We start from the raw sequence: 23,410 nt of genomic DNA on the forward strand, positions 1-23,410 counted from the left end.
AAGTTTAAGTTACTGTCAATAATACTATAAAGAATGGCACTGTTAATGACTGTGTGGTAGATCACTTCCTGGTTCCTTGGAAGACAGTGCTCTGCAGCTTATTTAGGTGTGGTGGGTGCTCACCAAAACCTAAGGCACCAGTGTTCATCTGTCACATTCTTTTAAGGCCAGCATCTTCACATGCTGCCTGATGGCAGTGGTGTTGATCATGAGACTGTATCCCCAAACGTCACATTAACTGGTGGCATCAGTTGTGATTTAAAATCCATTTCTCATATACAGCACTGCAAACATCTGTTTGATTTGTTTACACATTTCAAATTCAGCGGTAAATGCTGCATTAATCAAAATGTGAGTTTTAATCCCTTATAATCAGCACTTCAATCACATCAGCTTGATTCTCCAACTATTAAAGAACACTGAAAAAAGACACGTGAATGTTGAGCAGCAACATGAATGTTTGTTATAATCCTAATAGCGCTGAAAACAAAAGTTTACTAATCAAACTGTTATATGCTGCAGAAGTGCATTTTTTTCATCATCTAGAATTTTAATAGTAAAGGATAAAATAACTATTTTATTACAGTGCTTTATTTGTTGCAATTGCTTAATTCATTATAAACTCTTATATTTGTTATTATTTTGCAACTTAAGGAAAGCAAATAAATGATTCATGAAACAGCTAACACTAAAATTCTGTATCTGTGCTTTACAGGTCACATTAAGGCTTAATACTTATTTCCAAATGAACAATTCTGCATGCAGTAAAATAAAGATAAAAAACGTTATAAACGAGTAATGTTCTTAGTTAATACTGCCAAAATGAGCTGTAGTTGTGCTGGTGCTGAGACCCATCAGATTATGTAGCTGGTGTTCTGTATGGGCGATACTATCAAGTATATGCTGTTTGTATAAATTAAAAAAAAAATCTACATACCTTCTTTTAATCTTTCCTTGACTTTCTGTTTAGCACTTCCCTTCTCAGGCAGCACCTGTTTCACTGGTTCAGATTCACTCTCCTTCAGTCTCACAATGTCATCAGCCTTTTTTGTACTATCAGTCTTCTTATCCGGGACTTTTTCTTTTCTTTCCTCTTTTTTCTCCCCCTTTTCAGTGTTGTCCAACTTTTTATCAGTCTTCTCAGGTATTTTAAATTGTTCTTCATTTTCTTCCATAATTTCTTTGCTGGACTGGGTCAAACAGTTGGGTTCTTTAACAAAAATCCTCAGATCTTCATCTGCACAACCAAGCTCCAGGGTTTCTACCTGCAAAGCTGCACCACCTACCTCCAATAACGGCTCTGAAACACATTTGTCACTTTCCTGCCCTTCTTCTAAGCATCGTTCTCTTTCTAGCAAAGTACTTGCGAACTGCTGCAGAAGAGACTTCTTTGATGACTTTTCACTGTTTTTCGAAACTACATTTTCTGAGGAAGTTCTAACAGCACTTGCTTCTTCATTGAGGGAGGTTATTGTATCCAAAATGGACAAAGCATCACTAGCACTGCTAGGGCCAGGTGTGACAATACCTAGAGTTAAAAAAATATACATTCATTGTGATGTCAATCTCTAAACCTTACCTGCAGCTCAAACTGCTATCAAATTTCTAGAACCATACCAACTAACTTTAAAACTGACACAAACTGTTTTCCTCTTCCCGTTATATAAGAATTTAAAAAAATGCATCATGTCATGATACTCTGTGCTATACTGCCATCAGTATCATTTTGTTTTTCTTATTAAAGTTTAATTTTTATAACCCAAAATAAATGGCATTTTCTTTTTTTATACATCTTGCTGCTACATTGAGATGTGTGTCCCCAGACTACGATATAGTCCAGGCATAGTCAATGTGGTGGTTTGTTTCTGCATTTAGTTACAGTGCCAGTGTTGTGAGTAACTGACTTCACTATCACCGGACATAGCGTCATCAATCTTCTTTCACATTTTACTCTGGTATGTCTTGACTGTAAGCAGCTAAAAAAAAGTTCATGGTACAGTAAGACCTTTCATACAAAGTAGGAAATTACAGGATTCTGGTAAGCATTCAAAGTAGTAGTTCCTGGGCAATATCTAGACCTTCCCTTGACATTGCTGATTATGTGTCAAAGTTCTTGGGCAAGTCACTTACAAAAGCTGTCAAGTCATATGAAAGCTTGTACTACTCCTTATTTAGGAGTCTTCTGCCCATGTCTCCCTTTGTCAGACTCTGCCCATTCATTTCCTCAAGGGAATTACTCCAGTACAGTACAGAGGTGACACCAGATACATGCAGCCATGAGGTTTGCTTGTGCAAACATCCCAATTTTGAGGACATCTGTATGGCCTAAGCCCATCCTACTGAATCGGGGGGAGAAGCTATCTGTGCAACTAAGGGGGACAAACAATGCTTTCTCCATCACTGCATGCTTCTGTACATTTGCTAATGAAAGCAATCACCAGATGATGGCTTAGAGTCCTCGGGATGCGCACTGTGACACCATCATTGTAGCACCATGCAAACTCTTCCTCTTGGACTTCCACCTTAAGATGGGCACACCCATATGCCACTGTCAATTCTGTCAAACATCCAAGCTATTAAATGAACTCAAGTCACCAGGGATGTAGGCATGGCTTTATCCACGACCACCACCACAGATGGCTTCACCATCAATGTCCCAAACAACTCAATGCCCTAAAATAATAGATTTTACAACCACTAACTTTATGTATTCACACAATTTCTCTAACAATCAAGTCTTAAGGAAAAAGTTTCATTTTAGCTGCTGTGTACATTTTCTATCCCTTTACTAGCCTCTAGTGGTCAGTGACTAATGGTGAAAAATCCCTCTGTGTCATGAAAAATAGACAAAATGATTTTCTGAAGAAACTTGAAACCGAAAAGGAAAACAGAGGGTATGACTTCCATGATCTAGGGTAAGAAAAACATGGTAATACAGAAGCTGCTAGACACTAAAATATATTTTGGTGACACTAAAAAAAGAAAAAAAATGTTCTTGGGTAAAGTTAACTACAATGGCGGGGTGAAACTGTCCTGTAACAGCAACATTCACATACTAGCTTAGCTTACCTAATAAAAATAAGAGCTGATAAAAGTAAAATGAACCATTTGCTTATTAAAATAACTTAGTATCTGCATAAAAAAGCTTGGTGTGCCTTAATTTTTGACTTTGCATATTTCTATATACTTATAACCAAATCCTCTCCTTGTAAAAAATGGTTTGAAGACTGTCTGACTGAATGACTAATAATTTGTCAACTAGGCAAGTCCTGTGACAGACTGAGCTCCCATTGTGGACTGTTTCCTTCACCTTAAGCCTAGTTTTTGCAACATGTGAACCAGCTCACCTAGAACCAAAAGAAAGAAAAAGTAGGTATCAAACACTGAATAAATGGGTAGGCTTCAATGGATAATTTCAGGGAAGACACAGTCAGCAAGTTGTAGGAATCTCAAAAGTTAAAAGAAAACAATGACAGCTACAAATGACAAAGTAGTATGGATATATATGAACTTAAAATATAAAGTCAAAACAGCACAGAAGAAATAAGCTAACATAACAAATATAGTATTAAACATCATTATAAAGCTCAACAAAGCAGGATGGATAAAGTAAATGAACTGCAAGACTGCACATTAAAAATTACCACCAAAATACCAAAACAGCCTGGTTCTGCTTGCAAACAATTGACAAGAATACATGCCTACAGATTAGTTGTGTTTTGGCAGTATTTTAAGTACTATGGCTGTCTACCATCCATCCCTGAAAAAGTGTCACGAATTAGAAGCAGATGCATTAAAATGAAAAGTTTAGGGTACTGTCCTTATCTTGACACAAGCATGTGGCATCCACAAAAATGACAAAGCAAACTCAGCAAAATTAGAACACAGTGGAGCACAAAACTTACATTTGAAAAGTAATACATTTTTTCAAACTCTAATCAACATTTTACTGTACCCTACCTAACAAAACAAAATGAAGTAAAACAATTTTATTAGAGGAAAGGTTAACAGGACAAACGTATTTCAAATCTTTGCTTTGATACAATGCTACAGCTAAATATCAAATGCAGTTTAACGGATTATTTTTAGGCTATAACATCTTCTAGCCAAAACCATACTATATTTTACTGGAATCTTAAAACAGTGCTAGCACAGACTTTTTAATGTACGAGATCTTACCTTGCCCCATAAAAACAGAAAGTTTTTCTGCACTAGCCACACCCCTAGAATCCAGGGTCAGGAACATCCTCACTATATCTTAAATGTACATTTCATCTACATATTGTAAATGTATAAATTATGTTGAACTGATAATCCTTACTCTAAGTTATACTTTTATTATTATTAGATCCCTGTACTTTTTGTATGATATTGAAATGATGTTGCTGACTCTATGTTGCACTGTTTCATTAGATCCCTGTACTTTTTTGTATGATGTTGCTGACTCTATGCTACACTGTTATTACTATTTGATTCTTGCACTTTCAGTTGAAGACAGTACTGCACATGATGTATTTTGTAATATTGTACTGTTCTTTTATAATTACTTTGTTCAATCTGTCGTATATTTTCACAATCTCACATGTTTTTGTTTATACTAACTCTGTCGTTTGTGGAGCTTTTCTCCCTGGGCCTCTGCTGAAAAAGGACAATTATTGTCCAGTTGGACTTTCTCGGTAAACAAATGCGAAATAAATAAATAATTTTAGGGTACTGTTGTCGTGAAGAGACACACAGCATAAGAAAGTGGTAAGACTTGTGCACTTAACATTAAATCAGAGTCTTATGCAAAGAAATTTCAGTCTATATAAGTAAGTAAAGGTACCAAGTCAACAAAAAGCAATACATAAATACTTAAAAACACAAAAGTGCATCTTAGTCTCAAGTGACTGCATTTCTGGGACTAGATTTAGGAGGTTCCTCCAAATACACTGCTTCCACCAGACTTTTTTACACATTTTTAACTGCTACAAAATGGTTAAATATTTTTTCTAGGTGTTACTTTACTATGAGACATATCCAATCTAATAAGCAAAGAAATACAGTTTGACTAAATGACTGACTGAACCACTTTTAATGTTAAAAGGTACTAAAGAATGACTTTAAGCAAGAAGACAGCATGACCTTAAACGAGCCATGCAATTCCACGGTAACAGTACTTTTGAATACCATGCATTTTACCTTTTTCTCCCCCCCTCCCTTTCTCCATCCCTCCCTCCCACTCTCTCTCTCTCCCTCCTTTCTCGCCTCCTCTCCCACCCTCTCTCTCCTTCTCCCTCCCTCTCTCCCTCCCACCATCTCTCTCCCTCCCTCTCTCTCTCCCCCTCTCTCTCCCCCACGCTCTCTCTCTCTCTCCCTCCCTCTCTCCTTCCCTCTATCTCACTGCCTCTCTCTCTCTCCCTCCCTCCCTTCTTCATCTCTTGCTCTCTCCAACTCTCTCGCTCCCTACCTCCCCCTCTCCTCTCTCCCTCCCACCCTCCCTCCCTCTCCCACTATCCCTCTCTCTCCCCTACCTCCATTCCCCCTTCCTCCCTCTCCTTCTCTCTCTCTCCCTCTCTCTCCCTCTCCCTTAATCTCTCTCTCTCTCTCTCTCCCTTCCTCTCTCCCTCTCCCCCTCTCTCACTCTCTCTCCCCCTCCCCATCTCACTGCCTCTCTCTCTCTCCCTCCCACCCTTCTCCCTCTCTCGCTCTTTCCAACTCTCTCGCTCCCTCCCTTTCTCCCTCCCTATCTCTCTCTCCCTCTACCTCTCTCTCCATCTACCTCCCTCTCTCCCTCCCACCCTCGCTCCCTCTTCCACTATCCCTCTCTCTCCCCCTACCTCCCTTCCGTCTCCCTCTCTCCCTCCTCTCCTTGCTCTCCTCCTTCTCTCTCCCCCTCTCTCTCACTCTCTCTCTCTCCCCCTCCCTCTCTCTCCCCCTCCCTCCCCTCTCCAACTCTCTCCCTCCCTATCTCCCTCTCCCTCCCACCCTCACTTCCTCTCCCACTATCCCTCGCTCTCCCCCTACCTCCCTTCCCTCTTCCTCACTTTCTCCTTCTCTCTCTCTCCCCCTCTATCACCCCCCGTCCCTCCCCCCCCCCCTCAGCCATTCCCCCAACAGAGGTGGAAAATTAGGGGAAAAAGTCAAATTTATCAAGACAATTCAAAGGAAAGAAGAAAATGCTAATAACAAGGTCTGCATGTGAATACAGGTGGAGTAAGCCTATAGGGCTGTTACCTTGGGGAAGATTTGGGCAAGCTTAATAGTGGAAAAGAAATCCAAGACAAAAAAAAGCGAAAATGTGTAAAAGGAATGCCATTAATTAAAATGATCTTGAGGCATGCTTATTTGTTTATGACCATCTTAATGCTCCACATGGAGAAATGATAACTCCGGCAGCAAAGGGGAGTAGTATTGCTGAAAATGAATTCATCCTCAAGTCTTGGTGAGTACCTTCATGAGGTGGACCATGTTTTTCACAAACTCTCACCAAGATGACATTGATATATAGACTGTATTTATATACCATATATCATGGACAGAAGTAGGTCAATAATTAAAAACGAAAAAGATACCTGGGTGCACAAGACTCAGGATTAAAAAAGTACCCAATCCTGGTAGGCGCACTTGGTGCCAAGACTGGAAGAAATTACAGTGTAGAATCATCAAAATACTGAAACATTCCTACAATGGGGTAACACCAGGCCCCAGGGGGAGGATAGCCCCCCTGTTGTAGAAGGAAGTTGCAGTCCACAAAAATCACAAAAACTGATAAGACAAAGAAGAGCCATAAAGACGATAAAGTGGACTATTGAGGATAAACTGTTGAAATACACTAACCAAGCAAACAGGCGAAAATCTGTAAAGGCAACGACTCCAGAAGGCAAAGAACAGGCAGGATGTCAAATAACCCTTGTTTAATTGTAAGCGCTTTCGGCAAAGGACAATTCCCTCGCCTTCATCAGACATAAAACAAATAAAGGCTTTTCGCCGGACTATTGAGGATAAGACAGAAATTATGCATTGTTATTATTATGCAAAAAGCCCAGAATTTCCAGACACAAGATATACAAAAAGAATAAGACAGAAATGAGAGGAAAGAAAAATACTTCCATAAGAAAAACTGTCAGAAGCTTCAAATACAAATTTGTGGTCATTAATACAACAGATTTGTGAAAAACAGTATATAGACCAAGAAACTTTGTTCTGTTTGGAAAAAGAAGCATCTGAGGACGTATGAATATATAAACAACAAAAAGTACAGTTGTGTACACTTACCATAAATGTAGATGTTCGAGTGTATTCACTGTTGCAGTCATCACATTTGGGTTATCTGCCTGCAGGTTGCCCTCAGCCGACCTGAATACTAGAGTCTTCGGATTTCTGCATCGGATGCTGTCGCTTTTTCCTTAACGTCAGGTAGTCAAGGGTATAAAACATGCAGCCGACAACATTACATCAGTTTTTCTTGCCCCAGATGTCAGGTACCCCCACAACAGGAAGCAATTAAATGGTATGGTAAACCCCCATTAAAAAGCAAATACACAAGAAAAAATAAATATACTAAAAAGAAGGAAAGGTAAAGCCAAGAGAAGTCAGAGGGCTGGAGGGAGGGTAACCAGGACTGCAACAGTGAATACACTTGAGCATCTATATTTATAGTAAGTGTACACACTGTACTATGTTCTTTGTGTTTCACTGTTGCAGTCATCACATTTGGGTTGATTCCCAAAGCTAAGGAAGGGAGGAGGAAGTTAAAGAGCATTAGGGCCAGCTATTGAGTCCTGCAAGACTGCAATGGCAAATCCAGCTCTGGATTTAGAAAAGGCAGGCATGTGGTAATGCTTGCTGAAGGTATGTACAGAGCTCCAGGTAGCAGCTTCTAGGATGTGCCTGGTAGGGACTCCTCTGAGAAATGCCGCAGAGGTAGATGCAGCCCTGGTGGAATGTGGGTTTATCCCCTGTGGGGTAGGTTTTCCATGGTGCTTGAAGCAGAAATTAATGCAATGGGCTATCCATTTGGAAATGGTTTGCTTTGAAATGGCCTTCCCCTCTGCCCCTGCAGCAAAGATAACTAGCAGCTGTTCAGATTTTCTGATAGGCTTAGTTCTGTCCAAACAGAATCTAAGTTGTCTGTGCACGTCCAGAGAGTGCAGTATTCGTTGCCCTTTGTTTTGCGGATTAGGGAAAAAAGTAGGCAAATGAATGGACTGATTTAGGGCCACAGTAGACACCACCTTGGGCATAAAGGAAGGCTTAGTCCTGAGGGAAACCCTGTCCACATGGAAGATAATGAAGGGTTCCACTGCCATGGGGGCCTGTAATTCAGACACTCTTCTTGCTGAAGTGATGGCTAGAAGGAAGGCTGTTTTCCAAGAAAGGAATTTCAACTCTGCTGTAGCTGCTGGCTCAAACGGGGGAAGAGTGAGCTTTTCCAATACAAAGTTAAGGTCCCAGGCTGGAGTGGGAGCTCTCCTGGGGGGGGTGGGGTCTTACATTTTTGGCCCCTCTAAGGAATTGCTTTACCAAGGGGTGAGAGAAGAGGGGTGGCTCAGTATTATAATGTGCTGAAATGGCACAAGCATGAATTTTAATTGACGAGAAGGATAGGCCCTTGTGGAGCATTTCTGTTAAGTACTGTAGAATATGAGGTAAGCTGGGCACCATTGTGCCCATCCCCTGAGCCTGGCTCCAGGAACAGCATCTTTTCCACTTTTCAGCGTAGGATTTTCTAGTACTAGGGCTCCTTGCCTCCAGAATGACATCCGGTACCTGCTTACTGAGGGATGCTAGAGGAGAGCTCATGGAATTAGCCAGGCTGCAAGGTTCAGGGTTTGAAGCTGATGCTGCAGAATCTGGCCCGCCTGCTGGGACAGCAGGGAAAGGGTCTGAGGCGGGTGCCATGGTTGTAGCAGTGCCATACTGCGCAAGAGGGGGTACCAGTGCTGGCGTGGCCAGTCTGGTGCAATCAGTACTGTCCTTGGCTTGTCCTGTTTGATCTTTAGTAGAACCTTCGAGAGGAGAGGCAGAGGGGGAAAGGCATAAGCCGAGAGGCTTTCCCAGGTAAAGGACAGGGAATCCACTTTCTAAGCTTGACTGTGGGGAGTTCTTGTGCAGAACTTGTTCAATTGGTAGTTCTGAGGGGAAGCAAACAGGTCTACCTCTGGAGTCCCCCATTTGTTCCTCAAGAGGTTGAATATTTTGGGTTCTAGTTTCCATTCATGTGGGTCCATGAGATTTCTGCTTAAGTCATCTGCCAGTGAATTTAGTTTGCCTGGCAGGAATTGTGCTTGTAGGTGTACTTGGTAGCTCAAGGGTGTGTCCCACAGAGCCATGGCTAGTCTGCAGAGAGGGTACGAGTGGGTTCCCCCCTGCTTGTTTATGTACCACATAACTGTGGTGTTGTCTGTCTTTACCAATAGTTGTCCTGGAAGAATACGGTCTTTGAAGGTTGTCAAAGCATTCTGTACAGCTAACATTTCTTTTTGATTGATATGCAGCTGAATCTGTCTTGGGTTCCATTTGCCCTGAATGCACTGCCCTGCCATGTGAGCCACCCATGCATAGTCTGATGTGTCTGTTGTTAGGGTTTGGGTGGCAGGGGGGTAGAGTGAAAGAGAGTCCCTTGTTGTGGTAGCAGGCCTCTGCCCACCAGAGGAACTCTGTCTTTATACAAGGAATGATAGAAATCATTGTTTCCAGGTCCTGAGAATGTTGACACCATAGGCTTTTTAGATACCATTGGAGTTTCCTCATATGCAGTCTTGCATATGGAATAAGATGAAGGCAAGAAGCCATGAACCCCAGAGCTTGCAGTATTTTTCTTGCAGATAGCTGGGGTTTTGTGGCCAACAGTTTGAAGTAGGTTGTCAAATAAGCTTGTTTCTCTGGAGTGAGGAATGCCATCTGGGAAGTTGTGTTCAAGCTTGCTCCCAAGAATACAATCTGTTGGCAGGGTACTAGGTGAGATTTCTTTTCGCTGATGGTGTACCCCAGTGAGGTTAGAAGTTTCTTTATGAAAGCCATGTGTTGTAATAGCAAGTCCTGGCTTTCTGCCTGAATCAAACAGTCATCCAAGTATGGGTAAATTTGAATATTTCTCTGCTTGCAAAATGCAGTGGCTGGAGCTAGACACTTTGTGAACACCTTGGGCGCAGTAGATAAGCCAAAGGGAAGTGCAGAGAACTGAAAGTGCATGGAGCCCGCCCTGAAATGTAGGTACTGTCTGTAGGTACCTCTTATTGGGATGTGCAGGTAAGGTTCCTTTAAGTCTAGGGTTGCCAGCCAGGCATCCTTGGCTAGCATAGGAAGAAGCGGTTGAACAGTTAGCATTTTGAATTTTGGAACCACCACAAAGGTGTTGAGAATAGAGAGGTCCAGGATAGGACGCTAGGAGTTGTCTTTTCTGGGAACCAGAAAAAGTCTTGAATAAAAAACTTCTCCCCTTTGTTCTGCTGGGAAAGGTTGAATAGCCTTTATACTTAGAAGAGAGAGAACCTGCTGTTGAGCCTCTGCCCATTGATTTGGGGGTAGATCTGGCCAACCATTTGGGGGTGGTAGTGTGTGGAAATGGAATCTGTATCCTTGGGAAACTATGTTCAAAACCCATTTGTCCTGGGTAATGAGTTCCCAGTTTTTTGCATGCAGGGCGAGCTTACCTCCTAAGGGAGCAGTTAGTTGAGCAGGGCTTGGAAGGTTTAAGGTTAAGTCATTGTGCCATTTTTCCGTAGGGGGGGTGGCTTACTACTCCCTGCTCTGAAAGTGGGAGTCCCCAATGCTTAGATCTGTGCGTAGTCTGAGACTGTAGCCTAGGTGGTCTGCTGTTCCTGGGTTTGGACTCAGAAGGCCTGGAAGGGACTGGAAAGGACCAGTTCTTTGAAGGCTAATGCCTACTGAATCTGGGAGGCTGTACTTGTAGGAAATTTTTAACAGTTTGCATAGATTTAGCTTTTTCCTCCATCCTTTTGAGGACTTCTTCTGCTTTGCTGCCAAAAAGGTGGTCTTGGTTTAAGGGAGCATCCAGTAATTTATCTTTAACATGATCTGGCAAGTTTTGTTCCTTAAGCCATGCATGCCTTCTAAGTACAGACCCAGTGACAGCAGCCCTGCAAGATGCTTCTAAAGCGTCAAAACCACATTGCAAAGTATGTTTACCAACTTGTTCTGCAGAATGCATTAAATCTTGCAATTCTTTGTGTTCAGCACACTCAGGAATCATCATCATTTTCTGTCTAAGTAGTCCCATAATATGCTGCTGATACTTTAACATATGAAACTGGCAATTCAAAGCCCTAATGGCCAAAGTAGCAGGTGTATACCTTCTTACCCCACCTGTCCAAGGCTCTAGAATCCCTATCAGAAGGGGTAGGATTTTTGGCAGCAGTAGCCTTAATGCCTTTTGGTCCTTGGGAAATGGTCTCTGGATCTGCAGAAGAATTCCTGAAGAGGAACTTGTGAGAGTCAGGTACTCTGTAGTACCTGTCAGGTTTTCTGGAAGCTGGAGGTAAAGTGTCCGGGGTAAGGCTAGATTCCAAGAAAGCATCGTTCTACAATGTCCAGAACAAGAGGGATAGCTAAAAGCCTGTGTTGAGGTAGGAGTAAGAATTACCTAAGTCTCTTTTTCGACTCAGAGTAATCCTGGCTTTCCAAACGGAAAGGGTCCCTAAGAGTATGCAAGGTTTCAATGAAAGAAAAATCTTCTGGAGGGGAAGCAGAGGGAATGGAATCCTCTGCATCAGAATCCTCATAAGAAGACAAGGGCAAATCTTGGTAATCAGAAGGAGCAGAAATATCAGATTCCTGATCAGAAGAATCAGAAAGAAAATCTAGGACTCTAAGAGGGGGAAGGCTGGCTTCCCCTAATTAAGGTAATAAGGTCTTCAGCCATTCTAAGCATTTGTTTTTGAGGCCTATGGGCCTGAGCCTACAGTTTGGTCATCTGTTTTCTAGGAGTAGTGCGAGTTTTTGGCCTGGATGAAAACGATAGTGGCGGTTTAATATGTCTGCAGGCCTGAATACACCCTCAGAAGCCAGTGCTTGCACAGCGGCTCCAGACCCATCCAAGTTAGAGACATCCGCAGGTTCCATACTCGAAGAAACATTTTGCAGCATACCGGAATCCGAACGGGTCTCAGTAGAGACCTGCGAATCTGAAGTAGCGTGTATCAGGGGCTGCAAAAGTGCCTCACTGAGTACCGGCGGACTGGCAACTAGCTTAACGGAAGCGATGTCAGCAGTTTTGGACCTATGCGGTCTGTCTCTGTCTTTATCCTTACTTTTTTTCGGAAAATCGGTAGTCGGATGGCTTAACGAAGCAATTTTGGAGTACACAGGTGGAGTACAAAAGTAATTGGCTGCAAAAATAGCCCGACGACGGATACTTCGGGCGTTGAACAAGGCACAAAACCGACAGCAAGGGACGTCATGGTCTGGGCCTAAACAAGGGATGCAGTAAGAATGAAAATCTCTATGAGGTATTTGCTTTCCATAAGTAAGACAATTGTTAACTTTTACTGACATCGGTTAAAGCAAGAAAAAGGATCACCAATGGGGGTACTTATCTTTTTTGTAGACTTTGGGTCTGAAACTCAAAAATGAAAATTTCAGGAGTCAGCCGAGCGGCACTTGCGAACTGCTTCTGCTTCGGGCACCGCACGGCAAGAAAGACTGATGTAATGGCATCGGATGCATGTTTTATACCCCTGACGACCTGACGTTAAGGAAGAAGCGACAGCATCTGACACAGAAATCTGAAGACTCTGGTATTCAGGCTGGCTGAGGGCTACCTGCAGGCAGATAACAAAAATGTGATGACTGCAACAGTGAAACACGAAGAACATCCTAGATATTTTTGAAAAGTATAAAAAAAATGGACATGGAAAACAAAAAGATTTCATATGGTGCAATATTTACGCAAAGGTGAAAGCCAAATTAATCAACATAAAGAAGGCAGCCCCAAAGATATTCATAGAAAAACTACAGGCAAAGGCATTCAGACATGGAAAATTTCACAATAAAAAAAAAGTAATATCACAAAGAGGAAATGTAGAAAAGAAGATTAGTAAAGTAGAAGTTAAAAAAAAAATAGTAAATCAAGTTATGGAGTGCCTGTGAAGTGAAGGACTTTGTGTTGAAGGTCTAACACAGGTTACACCATAGCATGCCACCAAAGTATGGAGAAAAGGAAGATCGGGAGACATATGAAGAAGAAACATGGACATGTGAAAGAAAAAGATTTAATACGGTGTAATAGTGATGCAAAGGAGAAAGCAAAACTAATCAATACAAAAAGAGCAGCACAAAAGTTATTTGAAGAGATATACAGGCAAAGGAATACGAACATGGAAAGCTTTATAATACAAAAAATATGAAGACAAAGAGAAAAAGTAGAAAAGGAGATTAGTAATGGAGAAGTTAAAGAAAGTACAGTTGTGTACACTTACCATAAATGTACATGTTCGAGTGTATTCACTGTTGCACTTGGGTTATCTTGCCAGGGGTAGCCCTCAGTTGGCCTGAATACCAGTGGCTTAGTAGTTCTGCATCAGTTGCTGCCGCTCCAAGACTGACGTCAGGTCGTAAGTGGTATAAAAACAGGCAGCCAATGCCATTACGTCAGAGTTCCCAAATAGGGAGCGAGGTTATGGTGGAATAACACCACCAGTAGAAAGCAAATACCAAATAGCACTGTGAGGAGTGTGGAAGAGAGAGAGAGAGAGAGAGACAAGGGGGATGGAGGGTGGGAAACCAGGACTGCAACAGTGAATACACTCGAGCATCTACATTTATGGTAAGTGTACACAACTGTACAATGTTCTTCGTGTTTCACTGTTGCAGTCATCACACACGGGTTGATTCCCAAAGCTGAAGAAATGGGTGGAGGCAGTCAAGAAGAGTTGGGGCTGGCTAGTATGCCCTGCAGGACTGCAGTTGCAAAGCCTGCCCTGGATTTGAAAAAGATAGGCAGGTGGTAATGCTTGGTGAAGGTATGAACAGAACTCCATGTTGCAGCCTCCAGGATGTCTCTGGTAGGGACCCCTCTGAGAAAAGCTTCAGAGGTGGAAGTTGCCCTAGTGGAATGTGTTCTGACTCCCTGTGGGGGTGGTTTCCCATGGTGTTTGCAACAGAAATGGATAAAGTGTGCAATCCATTTGGAAATGGTTTGTTTTTATATGGACTTGTCTTCTGCCCCTGCTGCAAAGCTGACTAGTAACTGGTCAAATTTCCTAAAGGGCTTAGTCCTACCAAGGTAGAATCTGAGCTGGCTGTGCACATCTAAAGAGTGCAGGATCCTTTCCCCTTATTCTGAGGTTTAGGGAAAAAGGTGGGCAAATGAATAGATTGGTTGAGAGCCACACTGGACACCACTTTAGGCATGAAAGTTGGGTTAGTCCTGAGGGAGACCCTGTCAGCATGAAAAATGACGAAGGGTTCCACAGCCATGAGTGTTTGTAGCTCAGACACTCTTCTAGCTAAAGTGATGGCCAGAAGCAAGGCTGTTTTCCAAGAGAGGAATTTTAACTCTGCTGAAGCTGCAGGCTCAAAGGGGGGTAGCGTGAGCTTTTCCAACACAAAGTTAAGGTCCCAAGCAGGGGTAGGGGCTCTTTTGGTTGGGCTTAAGTTGTTAGCCTCTCTAAGGAACAGCTTTATGAGGAGGTGTGAAAAGAGAGGTGGCTCTGTGCTGTAATGAGCAGAGATGGCAGAGGCATGGATTTTAATAGAGGAGAAGGATTGGCCCCTGTGAAGCAGGTCTGCTAGGTAATCCAGGATGAGAGGTAAGGAGGGCTGTGCTGGTTCAGCTCCTTTATCCTGGATCCAGGAGCAATACCTTTTCCACTTGTCAGCATAGGATTTTCTAGTGCTGGGTTGTCTGGCTTCACGTATAACATCCAGGACTTGCTTGCTTAGGCTGGTCACTGGAGGAGAGGGCAAGGAATAAGCCAGGCTGCCAGGTTCTGAGTCTGCAATTGTGGATCCAAGAACTCTCCCTTCTGCTGGGTCAGGAGAGTTGAAACCTGAGGGAGGTGCCATGGAGGCAACAGTGACAGACTGCGCAGTAGTGGGTATCCGTGCTGGCATGGCCAGTATGGGGCAATCAGGATTGCCCTTGGTCTTTCCTCTCTTATTCTGAGTAACACCCTTGTAAGAAGAGGTAGAGGGGGAAATGCATAGATCAAGAGGTTTACCCATTGGAAGGATAGGGCATCCACTTTCCATACCTTGCTGTGAGGTTCCCTGGTGCAGAATTTGCTAAGCTGGTGGTGGTTGTGGGAGGCAAATAGGTCCATCTTCGGGGTATCTCATTTCTGGGTTACGAGGCTGAAGGTGTTGTGGTTTAATTGCCACTCGTATGGGTCTAGGAGATTTCAGCTTAAGTTGTCTGCTAGAGAGTTTTGGTGGGCTGGCAGGAATTGTGCTATCAGGTGAATATGCATGGCTGAAGCCGCACATGGCTAGCCTGCATAGTAGGTAAGAGTGGGTTCCTCACTGCTTGTTGATGTACCACATCACTGTGGTGTTGTCTGTTTTGATTACTAGAGGCCCCGGACAGAGTAGGAGTCTGAAAGCTGTCAGAGCATGCTGAACAGCTAGCATCTCTTTCTGGTTGATGTGCAGATGAGTTTGATTTGGGTTCCAGAGGCCCTGAATGCACCTGCCATCCAGGTGTGCACCTCAGGCATAGTCTGATGCATCTGTGGCTAGGGTATGGGCAACGTGGGGTAGTGAAAAGGGAAGTCCCTTGTTGTGGTTGCATGCTGCTGCCCACCAAAGAAAATCTTTCCTTAGACAAGGTATCATAGGTATAATAGTTTCCAGGTCCTGAGAATGTTGACACCAAAGGCTTTTTAAGTACCAGTGAAGTTTCCTCATATGCAGTCTGGCATATGGAATTAGTAGAATGCAGGAGGCCATGAACCCTAGAGCTTGTAGGATTTTCCTTGCAGATAACTGGGTTCTGCTGTGGTGGTACGGCGGTAGCATTGTTACCTCACAGCAAGAGGTTCTCCTATTCGATTCTCAGCTGGGCTTGGGAGTGCCTTCTGTGTGCAGTCTAAGCAAGAGGTTCTCCTGTTCGATTCTCAGCTGGGCTTAGGAGTGCCTTCTGTGTGCAGTCTGCATGTCCTCCCCACGGTTGGGTAGCGTTCAAAGACATGTGTGCGTAAATGGGTGTGCCTTCGTTGAAGGTTGGGCGTCGAACTGGCACCTCGGCATTTCGTAAAAATCTACTGTCAATCATTAGCGGACCGAAGTTCCGCTGTGGTGACCCCTTACCGGGAAAAGCCGAAAGACAAACAACAACAACATAACTGGGTTCTGGTGGCCAGATGAGAGAAGTAGCCTGTCAGATAGGCTTGTTTTTCTGGCAGTCATCCAAGTCAGGGTAAATTTGAATATTTCTCTGTCTGCAAAAAGCAATGGCTGGAGCCAGGCATTTTGTGAAAACTCGGGGAACAGTGGATAAGCCAAAGGGAAGTGCAGAGAACCGATAATGCATAGATCCTGCCCTGAAACATAGATATTTCCTGAAGGTGTCTTTGACTAAGATGTGCAGATAGGCCTCTTTTAGGTCTAGAGTGGTGAAGCAGGCATCTTTGGATAGCATAGGAAAAAGCTGCTGGAGCGTGAGCATTTTGAATTTTGGTACCACCAGGAAAATGTTTAGAATGGATAGATCTAGGATTGGGTGCCAGGTGCCCTCTTTTCTGGGGTACCAGGAAAAGTCTGGAATAGAAACCTTGGCCTATCTGGTCTGCAGGAACAGGCTGAATTGCCCTCTTGGAGAGCAGGGAATGAACTTGGTTTTGTGCCTCTGCCCACTGGTTTGGAGGAAGATCTGAGAACTCTTTTAAAGTTGGCAGTGTGTGGAAATAAAATCTGTACCCCTGGGACACTATGTTAAGGACCCATCGATCGTTGGTGTTGGAGGTCCAGTTTTTTGCATGGGAGACAAGTTTTATTAGTAGGGGCACGGGCAATTGGGCAGAGGTAAGAGGTGGAGTTGAGAAGTCATTGTGAATTCATTACCACTCTGAATCACAGACTAGCCACAGATGGTGATATCCACCCCAACCCTGGCCGTTCCCCTCCACTCAATTCTAATTCCACCCTATCCTCCCCTCCACTTCTCAATCTAAACTCTAGACCCTTTAACTCTCTTCTGGCCTGTCATCTAAACATCAGAAGTGTAAACAATAAGATTCACAACCTACATGCCCTTTTAGCTACTTGTTCCCCAGACCTACTGGTGATATCCACCCCAACCCTGGCCCTTCCTCTCCACTCAATTCTAATTCCACCCTATCCTCCCCTCCACTTCTCAATCTAAACTCTAGACCCTTTAACTCTCTTCTGACCTGTCATCTAAACATCAGAAGTGTAAACAATAAGATTCACAACCTACATGCCCTTTTAGCTACTTGTTCCCCAGACCTACTATGTCTCACAGAAACCTGGCTTAAACCAAGTACGAAAGACACACAGATAATCCCACCAGGGTATGATATACTAAGAGCAGACCGAATAACTCGTAAAGGTGGTGGTGTAGCCATACTGTACAAAAATAGATTACAAATCTCCCTTGCCTCTCCACAACCCCTCCTAACAAACAATGCCGAAATTCTACTTGTAAAACTTCAACCAAACAAACATAAAAGCATAAATATAGCATGTATTTACATCCCCCAGGCAACAATAATAACAAAACCTTAGAGGACTTTCTCCACAGGTTAACTCAAACTCACCCCCAGGAATCCATAGTGTTAGGTGACTTCAACATAGATTGGAATTCCTTCTCATCTAGCTCCCCATCTAGCAGCATAAATCTACATGGCTTTTCTCAGCTCATATCCACTCCTACCAGACTAGGTAAACCCCAAAACAAAGACAGCATCCTGGACTGGATCCTTACTAATAAAGATCCTGACCAGTACTCAGCAGGTACTCACCCAGAGGACATGAGTGATCAGTTACTCACCTATGTTATCAAATTCAAGAAAATCACCCCCCTTCTTACAACCATAAAAAAATCAGGAACAATAATAAATTCAACGCCTCCATTTTTCAAACTGAACTTAAAGCCCACAACTGGACAATACTCAAGTCTCTTCCTCTTGAAGAGGCAGTTATCTACTTCAACACCACTTTCCTCAAGATTCTAGATTCCCATGCTCCAATACGGTCCATTAGAACTAAAACCAAAACCGCACCATGGCTCTCTAAGGAAACAAAATCCAAAATCCTATCTAGAAACAAGATGTGGGTCACATGGCACCTCTAAAGACCCACACTACCACCAAACCTTCCGCAACTTAGAAATTAAACTAAAAGAATGATCTTAAATGATAAAAAACTTCTTCCTCCACCTCCAACACAAACACCTTAATAATCCACAAAATTCTGGGCAGGCTTAAACAAGCTCCTGCACCCAGGCCAGGCAACCACCCCACTCCAACAACTTGCAAACAACAGTGCCCTGTAAACATTGCTAACACATTCAATAGTTTCTTCACAGAAACTATACAATCCTGGCCACACAATTCAAACAAACAACCAGCCCACTCCACTACCCATGCCAGCAGAATACTACAACTACATCAGATCATCTATTTACCTTTGATCCAGTACCCATATCCTCTATAACATCTCTTCTTAAAAAACTAAAACCCACTAAGCTAGCAGCTGACCTTCTCCCAGCTGAGTTTCTGCAAAAAGCAGCTGAGGCCATTTCCTATCCTGTCTCCATAATCATAAACAGTACCTTGTCAGAAGCCTTCATCCCCTCCATATGGAAAATGTCCCACATTATTCCTCTCCATAAAGGTGGTAGCTCAATAGAGCTAACCAACTACAGACCTATAGCTATACTCTCATCCCTGGCCAAAATTATGGAAAAGTGTGTCCACAAACAACTGATGGAACACCTCACCAAAAATAAAATTCTAGCCAACTCCCAACATGGCTTCAGGCCAAATCACAGTACCACATCAGCCCTACTATCCTTTTCTAATACCATCAATAACTTCAGAAACAATAATAAACTATCATCTGCTCTTTTCTTAGACCTCTCCAAGGCCTTTGATATGGTGAACCACATTCAACTCCTCCATACATTAAAAAAACTATCACTCAGCAATTCCACGCTGAAATGGTTCCAATCCTACCTGTCCAATAGGCAACAGGCTGTTCTATGGCAGGACAAATTATCCACATGCCTACCTGTTACACTTGGAGTTCCCCAAGGATCTATTCTTGGCCCTCTTCTCTTCACCATCTTTGTTAATGACCTGCCCACAATAACCCCCCATGCCACATGCATTCAATATGCAGATGATTCGACTATCATCAGCACTGCCTCCAACCTGGCAGAACTCACTGCTTCAACCCAAGACACCTTCAACCTAATAGAAAAATGGTTCTCAAGTCGTCAACTAGTTCTCAACCCCAACAAAACAAAACTACTTACTTTCTCACCCACTAACAAGACTCTTCCCCCCACCTTCTCTATTACATCCTCCAATGCAATCACTATATCACCAGAAGCTCACACAAAGCTATTAGGTGTTACCATTGATAACTCCCTTAAATTTGACACCCATTTCAATCTAACCATCAAAACCGTCAATAAAAAGCTTGGCTCTCTCTATAAAGTAAAACACTTTCTCACTCCTCAAGCTAAAATTACAATTGCCAGCACACACCTACTATCAACTCTTTTCTATGCCTCCCCCCTTTTTACAAACCTAAACAAGACAACCCTTAACAAACTTGCTTCTTGTTACAATCACATAGCTAGATTTGCCAAAAATTCCAGCTTTAGAACGCACCACTGCATTAACTTGAAGCAACTAGGGTGGTTAGAGTTTTCCAGCCAACTCCATTTCAACCAACTCAAAATGTCTCACCAGATACTGTATCACCCAGAGAAAACACCAGCTCTGGAAAACATCATTCACCCCTATATTAACCTGCACTCTTTACGCTCCTCCAATAAGATCTTAGCTCAAACTACCAAAGCCAATAATTCTGCTGGGGATTCTCTATTCTCAAACTTTGTAGGTAAAATGTGGAACTCCCTACCGACCATGCTCACCTCAGAACCTTCACTCCTACAATTCAAAAAAAAGCTTAAACCCCATCTCAATACTCTCTGGCAATGTCCCTGTTCCAAACCTGATTAACCACTATCATTTACCCTTCTCTTACCTCACTATCCTTAACAGCTTTTTAACAAGCCGCCTGGCCTTTGTAACTGACCTATGGTTTTTTTTTTTATATGCTGCTGTTATTTTTTTCCCAAGATGTGATGTATCTTTATATTGTAATTAGAACTCAACTATCTTCCTTTTTTGCATTAACAATGTTCATATGTCTGTTATGTACCTGGAGCTTTTCTCCCCGGGCCTCCGCTGAAAATGGACATGTATCCAGTCGGACTCTCCCGGTTAACAAATGTAAAATAAAAATAAAAATAAAAATAAATTCTTTCCATAACGGGGTGGATTAGCACTCCCTGCTTTACAAGTGGAGGTACTCCATTGCTTAGATCTCTGCATACCCTGAGACTGTAATCTAGGGGGGGTCTGTTTCCTCTGGGTCTAGTTTGAGATGGCCTTGAGGGGGCTAGAAAGGAACAATGTTTTGAGGGGCAATGCCTACTGAATCTTGGAGGCCGCACTTGCAAAAAATCTTATCTCTGACTGTCTGCATAGCCTTAGCCTTTTTTTCCATATTTTTTAAATCGTCTTCTGCTTTGGTGCCAAACAGATTGTCCTTGTTCAGAGGAGCATGCAATAATTTTGATTTGACATGGTCTGGCAAGGTTTGCTCTTTAAGCCAGGCATGCCTTGTAAGTACAGAACCTATGACTGCTGTCCTACAAGATGCTTCTAGGGCGTCAAACCCACATTGTAGGGTATGCTTGATGACTTGGCTTGCAGAATGCATAAGCTCCTGTAATTCTTTATTTTGTGCACAGTCAGGAAAGGTAGATAATTTTTGCTTAATAAGTTCTATAGTATGTTACTGGAATGTCAATATGTGGAAAGTACAGTTTTGTACCTACCATAAATGTAGATGTTTGTGTGTTCACACTGCTGTAGTCATCACACTTGGGTTATCCTGCCGTCAGGCGGTCCCGCAGTCGGCCCGAGCACCAAAGTCTTGGTGCGGTGTCGGTTGCTGTCACTTCTTCCCTGACGTCAGTGTGCCAGAGGTATACAAGATGCAGCCGACGCCATTTTCTTCAGTTTTTCTTGCCCCAGATGTCAGGTGCCCCCAAGTAGGTAGGCAATACATATTGCTAATCAAAAATATACATATAAAATAAAAACAGTACCTTCAGTTACCAGCAAATACACCCCAAAGGTTGTATAGGATAGAAAGGTATAGGTAAGTCCAACTATTTCAGAGGGAATGGAGGGAGGGTAACCTGGACTGCAGCAGTGTGAACACTTGAACATCTACATTTATGGTAGGTACAAAACTGTACTATGTTCATCGTGTTACACTGCTGCAGTCATCACACTTGGGTAGAATCCCACAGCTAAGGTTGGGTGGCTGGTCTATAAAGAGTTAGGATTTGCTATGAGGCCCTGCAGAACTGCAGTGGCAAATCCTGCTCTGGATTTAGAGTAAAGAGGCAGGTGGTAATGCTTGGTAAAAGTGTGCACTGAACTCCAAGTTGCAGCCTCCAAAATTTCCTTGGTAGGTACTCCTCTGAGAAAGGCTGTTGCCCTTGTGGAATGTGGTCTGATGTTATTTGGGACTGATTTTCAATGCTATGTGTAGCAGTACCGAATACAGTGTCCTATCCATTTGGATATAGTCTGCTTTGAGATTTTCTTGCCCTGTGATCCTGCAGCATATGCCATGAACAGTTGCTCGGTTTCCCTGAAAGCTTTTGTTTTGTCCAAGTAGAAGCGTAGCTGCCTGTGTATGTCCAAAGAATGCAGAAGTTTCTCCCCTTTATTCTGGGGGTTTGGATAAAAGGTTGGCAAATGGATGGTTTGGTTAAGAGCCACACTAGATACCACCTTTGGCATAAAGAAAAGGTTTGTCCTTAAAGATACCCTGTCCTGATGAAAAATTATAAAAGGTTCCACTGCCATTAATGCCTGTAGCTCTGAGACTCTTCGTGCTGAAGTTACTGCCAGGAGCAGAGCTGTTTTCCATGACAAAACTTTTAGATCGGCTGTATTGGCTGGCTCAGAAGGTGGTAGGGTCAGTTTTTCCAAAATGAAATTGAGGTCCCAAGTTGGTGTTGGTGCTCTCCGGGACGGTCTTATGTTTTTATAGCCCCTCGGAGGTACTGCTTTAGTAAGGGATGAGAGAATAAAGGAGGATCCGTGTTGTAATGTGCTGAAATGGCAGAGGCGTGGATCTTAATTGATGAGAAGGATAGGCCTCTCTCTAGCATCTCAGTTAAGTATTGTAAAATCTGAGGAATGTTTGGAACAAGAGGGTCAAGGCTTTGAGCCTGGTTTCAGGCGCAGAATCTTTTCCATTTTTCTGAGTAAGCTTTCCTGGTGCTAGGCCTCCTGGCCTCCAAAATGACATCCATAACAGCTTTAGAGAGAGGTGTTGCCTCTTTGGCTAATGTATCTGCCATGCAGCCAGGTTTAGGGTTTTGAGCTGACTGTGCAGGATCGGATTGTTTTGTTGAGTTAGAAGGTGTGGAATTTGAGGCAAAATCCATGGTGGGACCTGAGCCAAGTTCCTTAAGATAGGCTACCAGTGCTGGCGTGGCCACTCTGGAGCAATCAGGATCATTTGTGGTTTTTATTGTCTGGCTTTTAGGAGTACCTTTGAGAGGAGAGGCAGTGGTGGGAAGGCATAAACTTTTAGGTTTTTCCAGCTGAACAGAAGAGCACCCACTTTCCATGCTTGTTTGTGATTTGTGCAGAATTTTTGTAGTTGGCAATTCAGTGGGGAGGCAAAAAGATCTATGTCTGGGCATCCCCATTTTTGCGTTACCATGCTGAAGATCTGCGAATTCAATTTCCACTCCTGAGGGTCCATGATATTTCTGCTTAGATCATCTGCCAGTGTATTCTTCTTTCCTGGCAGGAATTGTGCTTGCAGGTGAACTTGGTACGTTAGAGCTGTGTTCCACAAGGTCATGGCTTGCCTGCATAGGGGATAAAAATTGTTGCCTCACAGCAAGAGGTTCTCCCATTCGATTCTCGGCTGGAGTGCGGGGAGTGCCTTCTGTGTGGAGTCTGCATGTCCTCCGCGCAGTTGGGTGGACGTTCGAAAGACATGCGTAAATGGGCGTGCCGTCGTTGAAGGTTGAATGTCGAGCTGGCACCTCGGTGTTCATCAAAATTTACTGCCAATCATTAGCGGACCGGAGTTCCACTGTGGCGACCCCTAACCAGGAAAAGCCGAAAGACAACAACAAAAACTTATTTATTTATATATGTTGTTGTTCTTT

The 23,410-nt window shown here is 43.1% G+C and overlaps 1 protein-coding gene across 1 annotated transcript in view; it reads right to left on the minus strand.

Annotated features, from left to right (window-relative positions):
- The window catches only part of BOD1L1 (biorientation of chromosomes in cell division 1 like 1), a 2,284,811-nt gene that overhangs the window by 1,734,184 nt on the left and 527,217 nt on the right, over nucleotides 1–23,410 (minus strand). The window contains exon 4 of the mRNA XM_044062584.1: nucleotides 938–1,528. Within this exon, the coding sequence (XP_043918519.1) occupies nucleotides 938–1,528 (591 nt within the window). The remainder of the gene's footprint in view (nucleotides 1–937; nucleotides 1,529–23,410) is intronic.

The sequence above is a fragment of the Protopterus annectens genome, chromosome 2.part1 (genome assembly GCF_019279795.1).
Source record: "Protopterus annectens isolate FY-2018-M chromosome 2.part1, PAN1.0, whole genome shotgun sequence".
Lineage (NCBI taxonomy): Eukaryota > Metazoa > Chordata > Ceratodontiformes > Protopteridae > Protopterus > Protopterus annectens.